Here is a 14,133-nt window from a genome sequence, read left to right as displayed (position 1 = left end):
GAAACAAGAATAGAAAATTTGAACAGACTGACAACCAGCAAAGAAATGGAATCATTAATCCAAAAACTATGAACAAACACAAGTCCAGGACCAGAGGCAAATTCTACTGAGCATTTTAAAGGAAGAGTTAGTACCTATTCTCAAACTATTCCAAAAAACAGAAAAGTAATCTGAGGGGTTTGAAGTGGCGGGGGGGGGTAGGAGGTTGGGGTACCAGGGGGTGGGTATTATAGAGGGCACGTATTGCATGGAGCACTGGGTGTGGTGAAAAAATAATGAATACTGTTTTTCTGAAAATAAATTAATTAATTAAAGAAAACCTTCAAAAAGTAGGTTTAGAAGGAATATACTTCAACATAATATAAAAAATGCACGGGTAATGACATCCTAAATGGGGGAAAATGGAAAGAAAACTTCTTAGGTCTTGCTTCTAGTTATGGGCTTCTTCTCATTAGCACTGTTTGTCATTATTAAATTAATCTTAGGGGCACCTGGGTGACTAAGATGGTTAAGTGTCTGCCTTCGGCTCAGGTCATGATCTCCAGGTCCTGGGATCGAGTCCCATTTCAGGCTCCCAGCTCAGCAGGGAGTCTGCTTCTCCCTCTCCTCTGCCACTCCCCCTGCTTGTTCTCTGTCTCTCTGTATCTCTCCCAAATGAATAAATATTTTAAAATTTTTAAAAAAATTAATCTTAACCTTTTTTACTTCCCACTTAAATGGAGACCAATTTCTAATATATAAATTGTGTATCTTATTAACTCTTTTTGCATTCCATTTTCTGTTTGTTTTTTCTTAACAAACTCCCCAAAGTTTAGTGGCTTAAATAAGTAACGTTTATTTTGTTCACAAATCTACTGTTAGGAAAAGTGTGGCTAGGACAGCTTGTTCTCTTCCCCTAACTTCAGGTGGGGCAGCTGAAAGGCTTGGGGCTGGAACTGTTTGAAGATTTGTTCACTCACATCTGGTGGTGTTGATGCTGGCTATTGTCTAGGACTATAGTTGGGGCAGGCAGCCAAAACACTTACACGGGCACACCTAGACACTTTGTGGCCTGAATTTTCTTACAAGATGGGGGGCTAAATTCCAATCCGAAAAAGCTGCCTGAGCTGCAGAGCAAGGCAGAAGCTCTATTGTCTTTTGTAACCTAGCCTTGGAATACACAGAGCATCACATTCACCATATTCTGTTAGGAGAAAGTCACAAAGGTAGGCCCATGGTCTTTTTTTTTTTTTTTTTTTTTAATGGGATGAATATTTAAAAACCTATGGACACATTTTAAAAGCAGCATAATTTACCCACTGGCCACAACTTTTTGTCATCCTCCCACATGAAAAATACACTCACCTCCCCCCTCCCATACCTCCCACAGATCTCAGTTCTCCATTGGGTTTGGGCTTGAGTCCAAGATCTTACCATCTTAATCAGGTACAGCAGGGATAAGGTGTCTGAAGTAGAGTCCCTTGAGTGCAAGTCCTCTTCATCTGAACACTTGGGAATTAAGGAAGACAGTTCTCTACCACTCAAAATGGAACACTCTGGTAACCTGTTAAGGACTCTCCCATTGAAAGAAAATGGGTGGCACACTAGTCCATAGCAGTTTTGAAACACACCCTGAAGCATGCTGTCAGTTCTTCAGTGAGGATTTAGTCCTAACCATGGGAATGCTTCTCCATGTTGTTTGCTTTACTTTTTGAGCTCTTGGTTCTGTCCTTTTCATGAGGAATGACCTGTATTTGTAGCTGCTTTTTCAGCCTGCTTCCTCCTGGTGGGAATTCTAAGACTCAAAGGCCTATTTTTAGTTTGTACTATCTTGGTCTCTTTTAGTCCAAGCTCGCAAACAGTGTTTTTGCTACGATAATTCTCTTAGTTTTTGAGTTTTCCATGATTACGGTTTGATTTCATGCCATTAGAAAGGCCATTCTCCTGGGTCTTTTGAAATAAGCTTTCACCTCAGGTTTCCTGTGCAGCTCTCATTTGACAATGCCTTTCAAATTCTCACACTCTTAAGATCCTTAAAGAAATTTGAGGCACACCTTAAGTCCTTCTCCAGTCTTAATAAAGGGTTTATAGTTTTGGTTTCATCTATAGGCCATGTCTACCTGGATTTGCTTTTAACTCAGAAGCCATTTCTTTATTTTAGCATTATTTGAGAATACAGCATGTGGAGAAGCTATAAATGAGGAACAGATAGATGAACCCAGTAAGTCCTGGTTCCTTCATATTGAATAGTCTTTCTTTAGCTTAACTCTCTTACCAGTTTTACTTTCATGTCGTTTGTGGCACGAGTTCCTTTTCCGTCTAGTGTCATTTTCTTCACTTGTATAGAAGCCTTTTCTGTAAGCCCCTTCAAGGGACATCAGGTTTCCACTCACAGTCTCTTGGAAGCCCTTTTGGTTTTCATTCTTACTCTTCTCTACTTCTCACTCTTACTCTTCTTTCAGGTTCCACCCACCTCCTGGTTCAAAGAAGGTTTAGTTTCAGTTTTTTGGTTTTCTTTTTTAATGGCAGCACCCCATTTTAATGTCAGTATATGTGCCAGTTATTTATTGCCGTATAATAAACCATCTCAAAACCTAGTGGCTGAAAACAACATTTATCTTGTTTACAAATCTTTGGACAAGGCTGAGTCAGACCAACTCATTTCTTCTTCATTTGGCATCACCTGGGATGACTGGAAGCTGGGAACTAGAATCATCTAAAACCTTGTTCATGCACATGTTTGGCTGTTGAGGCTGGCTTTTGGCTAGGATGTTAGCTAGGGCAGTCTCAGCTGGAATATTTGCATGAAGACTTAACTAGGTACCCTGGGCTTTCCCACAACAGCTGGATTCTAAGGGTGAGGTTTCCTAGAAGAAGAAAGTCAGATGGAAGCTATATCACATTTTCTAACCTCACCTTAAAAATCACACCGCAGCTCTGCCATATTCTGTTCACTAGGAACCAGTTACTAAGGCCAACACATATGAAGGGGAGGGATTGTCATGGTTTATAAACCCACCATATCCACTTGTCTTTCCAGTCATATTTAAAGGAAAGGAGTTCTTCCCAACTCAGCATCACTGAAACTCCAGCAAGTTTTTTGGTTGTTTTCATTGCTTAGTATATTCTCTTATTTTGTGGGAAGTAACAAAGGATTGTAACACTGTCAGGTTAAAGTATTTTTTTTATCCAAAAATATATGAATCATCTCACTAAATTTTTCCCTACTACTATTTTTCTTTTTTACTGAGAGATGTGATTTCTTAATCTTGTGAATCATTTCTCCTCAGACTGAAATTCAAATTAGCATAAGACATTTGTAATTCAGAAAAAGGCTTATGGCAATAGAATCAGCATTTATAGATTCATTAATTAGAGTCTTATTTTCAATGTCTTATTTTGGTAAGAATTTATTGGCTCAGACCTACATAAGTCAATATGGTATTCCTAAAACTTCTTTAAAAATTATGGAGTACATGGGCACCTGGGTGACTCAGTTAAGTGCCTTTGGCTTGGGTCGTGATCCTGGGATGCTGGGATTGAGCCACATGCTTGGCTTCCTGATCAGTGGGGAGTCTGCTTCTCCCTCTTCCCTACTCTTGTGCTCTTGCTCTCTTGCTCTCTCTCCCTCTCAAATACAGAAATAAAATTTTTAAAAATATTATGGAGTGTTAAGATGAGGGAAGGGTTAAGAGTCTTTCTACTAAGATGTGACTTACAGTTATCTTATGGAGGAAAAATCTGAAACAATCAGAAAAATAAAAGTATAAAAATTAAATACAAATGTGTGGCAAAGAGGATGACAGCAGAGATCAATTTTAGCAACTGTTAGTGGTTTGAACTTTGTTCTTCGTTTTCTGAGTTATTTGAGGTTCCGCATTCCAAGACTGTACTACAATATAGATAACGTTTTGTTGAAAATGAACTTATTTTAAGATTTGAACACCTGCCTGGAGCAGTCAGTAATGTATGTGACTCTTGATCTTGGGGGTGTGAGTTCAAGCCCCATATTTTGTGCAGAGATTTAAAATCTTTGAAAAAATTTTGGGGTCTTAGTTTTGCATTAGACTCTTTTCACTTTACTTCCAAGCTGTATTATTTTATTCATGCAGGTTGATGACCTTACTGCAAAACTGGAAACTGTTTCTTCAAGAAACCAAGTTCTTATTCAGGAATTATCATCTATGAAAGAATTACAAAGGAAATGTGAAAAGCTAGAGAAGACTAAAAAGAAGTTGGAACAACAAGTAGTAAAGCTCAGAAGTTGTGTAGAAGTCAACATGTTAGAATATAGTAAAATGGAACAATATAAACGGGATTTTGAAGAAACTATAAGATTGAACGTAGCAGAAAAATTAAAAGAAGTTGATCTATTTTTAGAGGTTAATTTATTTATCTATAAAATGTTTTAATTCATTTCACTGCAAATTACATTTTGGTTATATGCAGTGTAGAGTTTTCCTCTACTTCCTTTATAGCAATTTGGTAAATTTCTGGAAGCATTTGTTCCTTCCCTTTAAAAATTTCAGTTTTCATTATTATTCACACTAGTCGATCTTTCAGAATGATTCACAGTAGAAAGTAATTTTATTTTTTAAGACCAGTTAGTATAAAACAAGGCTATTGAGATGAAAAGAAAAAACTGTGCTTTAAAATTTTTGATCATGGGGTACATGGGTGGCTCAGTCAGTTGCTTGTTTGGGCTCCATTCTGGGCATTCCTACATAAAAGAAATGGTACCATACTTGGATTATTCCTTTTTTTAATATTAAATATCTTTATTTATTTGGAAAACACGAGTGGGGGATGGACAGGTAGAGAGAAAATTCTAGGCATACTTCATGCTGAGTAGGACACAGGGCTTTATCCCAGCACCCTGAGAACACTATCTGAGCAGAAACTAAGAGTGAGGCACTCAGATGACTGAGTCAGCCAGGCACTCCAGGTACCTCAATTATTCTTAAGAAAGAAATATACTGTAATTACCCAGGTTGTAACAATTTTAAAACTATGCTTTTGATTTGCTTTAGATGCAAGTAGCATTTCAAGACAGCTTAGCACAGGTAAAAGAAAATAATTATGCTTCAGTAAGAAGTCAAATGGAACTCAGAATTAAAGAGCTGGAATTTGAATTATCCAAAATGAAAAAAACTCAAGATGTTACTAAAACAGAATTGGACAGATACAAGCACCTCTACCTAGAAGAAGTAAGACATCGAATATCATTGAAAAATGAACTGAACAAGTAAGTTAAAACAATCGTAGAAAGTAGAGTTAGCTTATTAATTTGCCTCTAACCCATAATTTTTATGGAGCCACGTTCATGAGATCAGTAGTAAGTGAAAGCCAACTAGATAGTATAATTTTGAAAAATGATGTTTGTAAATGAACTTATTGTCAAAATGCTAGTCCAAGTCAGTTTGCATTTCTCATTTTTTTGTTGTTTTAAATGATTTTATTTTTTCCCTTGCATATTTTCAGTTAATCTGATCTCCTAGTCTTTAAATTAATTGTTGGAAGGTTTATAATTTAGACAGCATATTATTATAAAATTGTCAGAATTAACCTAAATAGAAATGAGTTTATTAATATTTATTTATTAATGTTAGTTTATTTTTGGAAGAGTACATCTTTAACCCAAAATGTCAAGATGGAAGTGGTAGATTCCACCCCCAGTACCCTGGTATCTGTGTTATAACCTAATTGCCTCTGGAGCTGTTTCAGTTCTTTCTGATCACAACTCTGCCATCTACTTGTCCTCTACCAATTGTTCGTCTAAATTTTTCCTCAGTGCCAAATGCTCAATCTCTCTGAGGTAATGTGTGAAATGTACAAGAGTGGTGAAAGCCAATGCTTGAAAAATGTCTTTGAGGGATTTTTAAAATTTTTATTTTCCTTTAAAGATTTTACATATTTATTTGACAGAGAGAGAGAGAGAGAGCGAGAGAGCAAATGAGCACAAGCAGAGGGGAGCAACAGGCAGAGGGTGAGGGAGAAGCAGGCTTCCCTCAAGCAGGGAGCCCAGTGTGGGGCTCAATTCCAGGACTGTGGGGTCCTGACCTGAGTTGAAGGCAGATGGTTAACTGACCGAGCCACCCAGCCCCCCAGGATGGCTTATTTTTGCAGCTCTAAACTGGCTTACTAAATATAAGTATGTATCATGGCATCCCCAAGAATCTTTTAAGTACAACCATTCCAAAAGGCAGCAGGTATAACCTGTTAGGCCATGGACATCACTGATAGCCATTTCTCTCCCTCCTTAATTTGAATTACTTGTTATTTAGGAACCCTAGAAATATATGTACTTCTTTAGAACAGTTTTAAACCTATAATTATACATAGTGGGTCTTCTCTGTCACATTTACCATGTTAAAACACTATTTAATGGCACATTCTGTTTACTATTATGGAAACTTAAAAAATGCAAGTAATTTAGGACTAATTTGGGGAGAAATGAAATACTAAGCATTGTGTTTTGTTATCTGAACAGGACTAGTGCGGCCAATATGAGGCCAGCCCCATATCTGCCTTATGGTATAAATGTTAATAATAATAGCTCGCTATTCAATAGAGATGTTTCTCTAAGAGAAAACATGGTGATTCGTACCTCAAACTCAAGGCGTTCAAGTAATGACATCGATACTTACATCACCAAGGTTAGTTATATTATTTTTCCTTTTTTTCCTTGGGTTTCAGATTCCTGATATAATTTTTGTTTTTAATTTGGTAAAATTCTGAGTTGTTTAGCTAACTAATACACACTAAGTAAAAGTCATAATTATTTGTGCTAATAAAGAAATGAGACAGAAATTTTGATTTTTTTTCTTAGATCCTGGAACTCTTACTTTCAAGAGATACCTATTATAACCTTTATCAATAAATATAACTAAACTGACATATTTTATTTTTTTTCAAGATTTTATTTATTTTAGAGAGTGTACAAGAGGGGGAGAGAGTGTGAGATTCTCAAGCAGACTTCCTGCTGAGTGTGGAACCCTACATGGGGCCCAGTCTCACAATCCTAAGATCATAACCTAAGCCAAAAACAAGAGTCAGACACTTGACAAAGTTACCCCGGCACCCCAAAATGGACACATTTTAAATTTCTTAAAAACCTACATCTAAATTCGATTTTAGAAAGTAACTATAATTGCTCACTAATGAAATGTATACTTAGATGCTTTGACTAAATTCCTGGTTGGCAATGGTTCATAACAATTTTAAAGTTCGCTATTACCCATTTTTCCCACCCCTATGTATAAGTGAACAATAAGAATCCAAACACTAATCACATATGGATATTTATTATTTAAAAGAGCCTATTATAAGTCCTTTTTATGAATTAAATAAACTTGTAATTCTAAAGAGATTAATTTTACTTTTTCAGTTGTGATTGCTGTCATTTTCTCACCTGAGAGTACATCCTTAATAGTTGTGTTACTTGGAGCATTTTTTAAAACTTATAACACTTCTATTTCAATTTTTACAAAATGTCCTGCTGAGCAATTGGTAGAGCATTTTCTAAATTGCTAAATCAAATCAAACAGATACAGGATTCTTCTTCTTCTTTTTTTTTTAGAGAGAGTGAGAGGGTGAGAGAGAGTATGTGCAAGCTGGCAGTGGGGGGTGAGGTGCAGAGGGTAAGCAGGCTACATACTCAGTGCAGAGCCTGATGCAGGGCTCAGTCTCAACAATCCCGAGATCATGACCTGAACCAAAGTCAAGATCAGATCCTTAACTGACTGAGCTACCCAGGTGCCCCACAACTGGAATTTTTAAAATTAAGTTCACATATATCTACCTTGCCATCACTTGAATGATTGATGACTAAGATGGGAATAATAGGGAGTCTTTAAGTAGCAGCTGGTTTCCATTGTGTATCATTGTTACTAAAATATCCATTTCAATCAATGTACATAGGTTTATGGTTTTGAAAGTATATTCATGGTCTTCCTAATGTAGACAAAAGTAGCATAGACTCATGGTAAGTGAGGCCTCAATCTTGTTCTTTCATTTGGTTTCCTTTGCTTTCCTTTCCTTTCATTTGCTCTCTTCCCTCCTAATTTGAGGACTTTCTTTAGTGTTATGCTTGGTTGCCTTTCTTTTCCTTTTTTGTATATTATAGATTTTTGTGATCACAATGAAGTTCATATATAACATCCCATGCATATAGAAGTCTATTTTAAGTTGATGGTTACTTAAGTTCAAACACATTTTTAAAACACTACATTTTTCCACCCCACCTTGTTTTACGTATTTGATGTCTTAATTTACATATTTTTATTTTGTGTATCTCTGAACTAATTACTGTAGATACAATTGTTGTTACTACTTTTGTCTTTTAACATTCATACTGACTTTATAAAACTGATCTATTACTTTTATTGTATGTTTGGTTTTACTAATAAAACTCTTTCTTTCATAATTTTCTTATTTCTAGTTATGGCCTTGTCTTTCTTCTTTCTTTCTTTTAATCTATTTTTGAGAGCAAGCAAGAGAGAACACAGATGGGAGGGGAGGGCCACAGAAAGAGGGAGAAGCAGACTCCCTGAGCATGGGGCCTGGTGTGGGGCTTGATCCTAGGAGGTCCCTTAACCTGTCCTCATTTTAAAAATTTTCTTGTCTTTTTGTTTTTTGGCTTGGATGGCTTCTGCTGCCCTGTCCCATAGATCACTGATCTGTTCATCTGAAGCTTTGAATCTGCTGTTAATTCCCTCTGGTGTATTTTTCTTTTCAGTTATTGTATTTTTCAGCTCTGATTGGTTCTTCATTATATTTTCTCATTGTTGAAGTTCTCACTGAATCCATTCATTCTTATCCCAAGTTTGCTGAGCATTTTTGTGACCATTACTTTGAACTCTTTATCAGGGAGATTAGTTATCTCTGTTTCATTAGTTATTTTTCTGAAGCATTGTATTGTTCTTTCATTTGGAACATATTCCTCTATCTCTTCATTTTGTCTGACTTTCTGTGTTTATTTCTGAAATTGTTCTTTTCAGCTTTTTTCCCTCTTTAAAGTACGTTGCTTTGAATAATGAATGTTAAGTATAAAGTCAAGGAAGCAGAAACCATTTCTAAGTATTGTCTGATCATTTTTCTTGTTGAAACTATGGTGGAGTAGGTGGCAGATGACATTGCTCTTCTTTTTCTGAGTTGAGAACACAGGAGTCAGGCAGCTGGAGATAAGCTTAGTGACATGAATACATACTAACAACTTGGAGGATGTGGCTTACGTATGTAGCCACATCGAACTTCCTAATACTTTATTTCAAATTAGGCACTTCCACACAGAGTTGTAAACGGAAGGAACAGATGTTTGATGCCCATCCCACAAAGATGAAAGCAGACCTCAATTCATGTTACTATGGCAGGCATAGTTTTGCAAAACAGAGATTTGGAAGCACATAGGCACTGCTTAGTCCCTTCTCCCAAATTCACCCACTAGGTAAATCTCCTTTCCTGTCATGAAGAAGGTAGAGAAGTGTTCTCACATGGAAATGAAGGTTTACCTATAATTTCTGAGTGGATTTAATTTATAATTAAAGTTAATCGTGTCTTTTGTACATATGAACTAATGGAGAAGCTAGATGTCAAAGAGAAATCTGTTCAGTGTTTTAAATTTTGCTATAAATAACTCACAACATAGGTAACACATTTGTTGATTGATTTTGATAAACCAAGTTTTATTTGAAGGAAATGAATAACTCTTTCAAGGGAGAATTTCCTTGGTTTCAGGTACTTTGGTTCAATTAAAAATTTTCTTCTTCAAGTTCTCTGTCCCTTCAAGTTAAAAAAGTTTGTGTTTATAGGGCACCTGGGTGTCTCAGTGGGTTAATCCTCTGCCTTCGACTCAGGTCATGATCCCGGGTCCTGGGATTGAGTCCCACATTGGGCTGGCTGCTCAGCAGGGAGTCTGCTTCCTCCTCTCTCTCTGCCTGCCTCTCTGCCTACTTGTGATTTCTCTCTTTGTGTGTCAAATAAATAAAAATCTTTAAAAAAAATTTATGCTTATAAATTGAATATATTGACTGTTACTAATAGGAGTTAAGATAACTTCCTTCCTTTATTTCTGTTTATGACTGTAAAATTTATAGTTAGAAAGCTGTTTTCTGCCTAATGCCTTAACTTTATTGATCCACATGACAAAGGTTTATATATTCATTTTCTTGGAGTTCTAGTTAAAAATGCATGTATTTTTCCTGAATATGAGGAAGTAACTCTCATAAAACACTAGGCTCAGTAAGACCTAAAACACATGCCTGGCTTGCAATGAGGTGGTTTTTTGACTTCAGGCAAACTACAATCTTTCTGAAGCCTTTTTGTCTCTTATGTAAAATTAGGGACTTTGACTAAGTTAGTGACTTTTATACCTCTGGGGGGAAAATTTTTTTTTAAAAATTTTATTTATTTATTTGACAGAGAGAGATCACAAGTAGGCAGAGAGGCAGGCAGAGAGAGAGAGGAAGAAGAGCATGCCCCCTGCTGAGCAGAGAGCCCAATGCGGAACTCAATCCCAGGACCCCGAGATCGTGACCTGAGCCCAAGGCAGTGGCTTAAACCACTGAGCCACCCAGGTGCCCTGGGGAAAATTTTTTTTCCAAAGAATAGAACTTAGCTTTTTTTTTTAATTTTTTTATTTCCTTTCAGCATAACAGTATTGTTTTTACACCACACCCAGTACTCCACGAAATCTGTGCCCTCTCTAATTAATACCCACCACCTGGTTCCCCCAACCTCCTACCCCCCCCCCCCCCTTCAGAACCATCAGATTGATTTTCAGAGTCCATAGTCTGGGTATTTACCTTAAAGATACAGATAGAGTGAAAAGAAGGGCCATCTGCACCCCAATGTTTATAGCAGCAATGGCCACTGTCGCCAAACTGTGGAAAGAACCAAGATGCCCTTCAATGGACGAATGGATAAGGAAGACACGGTCCATATACACTATGGAGTATTATGCCTCCATCAGAAGGATGAATACCCAACTTTTGTAGCAACATAGACGGGACTGGAAGAGATTATGCTGAGTGAAATAAGTCAAGCAGAGAGAGTCAATTGTCATATGGTTTCACTTAGTTGTGGAGCATAACAAATAGCATGGAGGACAAGGGGAGATGGAGAGGAGAAGGGAGTTGAGGGAAATTGGAAGGGGAGTTGAACCATTTTGCATTAAACTTTATTATATGAAACAGAGACAAGTAGAGCTGTTTAGCTAAAGGAGAAAGGAGACTACACCTATAGACTTCCTTGTCCCTCAATCCTGTTATGTCCCATTGGACCCTTAGATTTCTATGAGCCATAGTTTGAAAACTAACAGTTATGAGAAAATCCTTCTAGTTAATAATTCTTTGAATTAAAATTTGCTGATACATTGAACATTGTTTTTCTGTGTATAATTTTCTTACCCTCCTATTTTTTTGATAAATGGAAAAGTATAAATAAAATTGCAAATGCGTTCTCCTTATTAGTGGACTTCAAGCTATTTCTACATCTAAACACAGTTCTCTCCTGGAAATAAAGGTCACAGAAGTAAATATTTAGTAAATTATGGGGGAAAAGATAGTAACATTACATTGGTAATTCCTTAAGTCATGTCATATAAAAATATTTTATATTTTACATAGTATTTATTAATGGTATTATAAAATTGCTTCAATAAAAGTTTTTCCCATCAAGTGGTATTGAGTTATTAGTTTTAAAAGGCTGTCTAGTAGTATTGTCAGATTATTAATTTTATAAGGCCTGAATAGTATGGTAATAGAATGGTATTCTCAAAAAATGTTATGATTTCTCAAAAAAAATAAAAATAGAAATGCAGTACAATTCAGTGATTCCACTACTGGGTATTTACCCAAAGAAAATGAAAACACTAATTTGAAAAGTTATATGCACCCCTATGTTTTTTGAAACATTATTTACAATAACCAAATTATGGAAGCAACCTGTGTCCATCAATAGATGAATAAAGATGTGATTGATGTATATATATATAATATATATATAATATATATATATTATATATATAATATATATATATTCAGCTATAAAAAAGAATGGGATCTTGCCATTTGTGACAACATTGATAGACCTAGTATTATGCTAAGTGAAATAATGCAGAGAAAGGCATATACCATATGATTTGGCTTCTGCATGGAATCTAAAATCTAAACTACTAATAGCCTACTGGTGACTGGAAGCCTTTCTTATAATATAAATAGTTCATCAACACATGTTTTGTACATTTATATTATATACTATATTCTCATAATAAAGCTAGAGAAAAAATGTTAATGAGAAAAACACAAGAGAAAATACATTAAAATACAGTATCAAAAAAAGTCCATGTGTAAGTAGACCTGCACCATTCAAACCCATGTTGGTCAAGGGTCAGCTGTATATTATAAGTATTCCCATTTAAAATTTTCTTACTCTTGAAAGGTATCCTCTCACTGAATGCCCAAAATGGGGTCTAATGTAGGGTACCAAGTGTTGCCTGGGTGGCTTAGTTGGTTAAGTGACTGCTTTCAGCTTAGCTCATGATTCCTCGGTTCTGGGATAGAGCCCCACTTCAGGCTGTCTGCTAAGTGGAGAGTCTGCTACTTCCTCCCCCTCTGCCTCTTCCCCCACTCATGCTCTCTATCTCTCATTTTGTCTCAAATAAATAAATAAATAAATAAATAAATAAATAAAATTGCTGGCATAAACATTGGTGTTCAGGTGCCCCTTTGGATCAATATATTTATATCTTTGAGATCAACCCATAGTAGTGCAATTGCTGTGTCGTTGGGTATCTCTATTTTCAGCTCTTTGAGGAACCACCATACTGTTTTCAAGAGTGGCTGTAACAGCTTATATTCCCACCAACAGTGTAAGCGGTTTCTGCTTTCTCTTCATGCCTGACAACATCTGTTGTTTCCTGACTTGTTCATTTTAGCCATTCTGACAGGTGTGAGATGATATCTCATTGTGCTTTTGATTCGTATTAATTTCCCTGATGCCAAGTGATGTTGAGCATTTTTTTCATGTCTGTTGCCCATTTGTGTGTCTTCTTTGGAGAAATGTCTGTTCATTTCTTCTACCCATTTCTTGACTGGATTGTTTGTTTTTTGGGTGTTGAGTTTGATAAGTTCTTTATAGATTTTGGATACTAGCCCCTCATCTGATATGTTCGATTGCAAATATCATTTTCCATTCTGTATGTCATCTTTTTGTGTTGTCAGGTGCTTCCTTTGCTATGCAAAACCTTTTTATCTTGATGAAGTCTTTGTTTCCCTTGCCTTTGGAGATGTTTGTAGCAAGAAGTTGCTTTGGCCAGAGTCAGAGAGAATACAACCTGTGTTCTCTTTTAGGATTTATTTTAATTTTTTCAATTTATTTATTTTCAGAAAAACATTATTCATTATTTTTTCACCACACCCAGTGCTCCATGCAATCTGTGCCCTCTATAATACCCAACACCTGGTACCCCAACCTCCCACACTGCCGCCACTTCAAACCCCTCAGATTGTTTTTCAGAGTCCATAGTCTCTCATGATTCACCTCCCCTTCCAATTTACCCCAACTCCTGTCTCACATGTACGTCTTACATTCATTTTGAAACTTATTTTTGTGTGTGGTGTAAGAAGATGGTCCAGTTTCATTCTTCTGCTTGTGTCTGTCCAGTTTTCCCAACACCATTTGTTGGAATGACTGTCTTTTGTTCCATTGGACATTCTTTCCTGCTTTGTCACAGATTAGTTGACCATAGAGTTGAAGGTCCATTTCTGGGCTCTCTATTCTGTTCCATTGACCTGTGTGTCTGTTTTTGTGCCTGTACCATACTGTCTTGATGATGACAGCTTTGTCATAGAGCTTGAAGTCCAGAATTGTGATGCCACCAGCTTTGGTTTCCTTTTTTGACATTCCTTTGTCTATTTGATGTGTTTCCTGGTTCCATACAAATCTTAGGATTATTTGTACCAGCTCTGAAAAAAATGCTGATGGTATTCTGATAGGGATTGTGTTGAACGTATAGATTGCTCTGGGAAGCATAGACATTTTAACAGTATTTGTTCTTCCAATCCATGAGCATGGAAGGTTTTTCCATTTCTTTGTGTCTTCCTCGGTTTCTTTCGTGAGTGTTTGATAGTTTATTGAAGAGGCAAGTACAGATCC

The 14,133-nt window shown here is 36.5% G+C and overlaps 1 protein-coding gene across 1 annotated transcript in view; it reads left to right on the top strand.

Annotated features, from left to right (window-relative positions):
• Nucleotides 1-14,133, top strand: part of LOC123394002 (ankyrin repeat domain-containing protein 26-like) — a 109,998-nt gene that overhangs the window by 83,026 nt on the left and 12,839 nt on the right. Inside the window, exons 19-21 of the mRNA XM_045087424.1 lie at nucleotides 4,092-4,361; nucleotides 5,010-5,224; nucleotides 6,470-6,635. Of these exons, the coding sequence (XP_044943359.1) occupies nucleotides 4,092-4,361; nucleotides 5,010-5,224; nucleotides 6,470-6,635 (651 nt within the window). The remainder of the gene's footprint in view (nucleotides 1-4,091; nucleotides 4,362-5,009; nucleotides 5,225-6,469; nucleotides 6,636-14,133) is intronic.

The sequence above is a fragment of the Mustela putorius genome, unplaced genomic scaffold (genome assembly GCF_011764305.1).
Source record: "Mustela putorius furo isolate JIRA1106 unplaced genomic scaffold, ASM1176430v1.1 tig00001130_pilon_pilon_pilon, whole genome shotgun sequence".
Classification (NCBI taxonomy): Eukaryota; Metazoa; Chordata; class Mammalia; order Carnivora; family Mustelidae; genus Mustela; species Mustela putorius.
The sequence above is the reverse complement of the archived record's forward strand: the minus strand, read 5'-3'. Positions and strand labels throughout refer to the sequence as shown.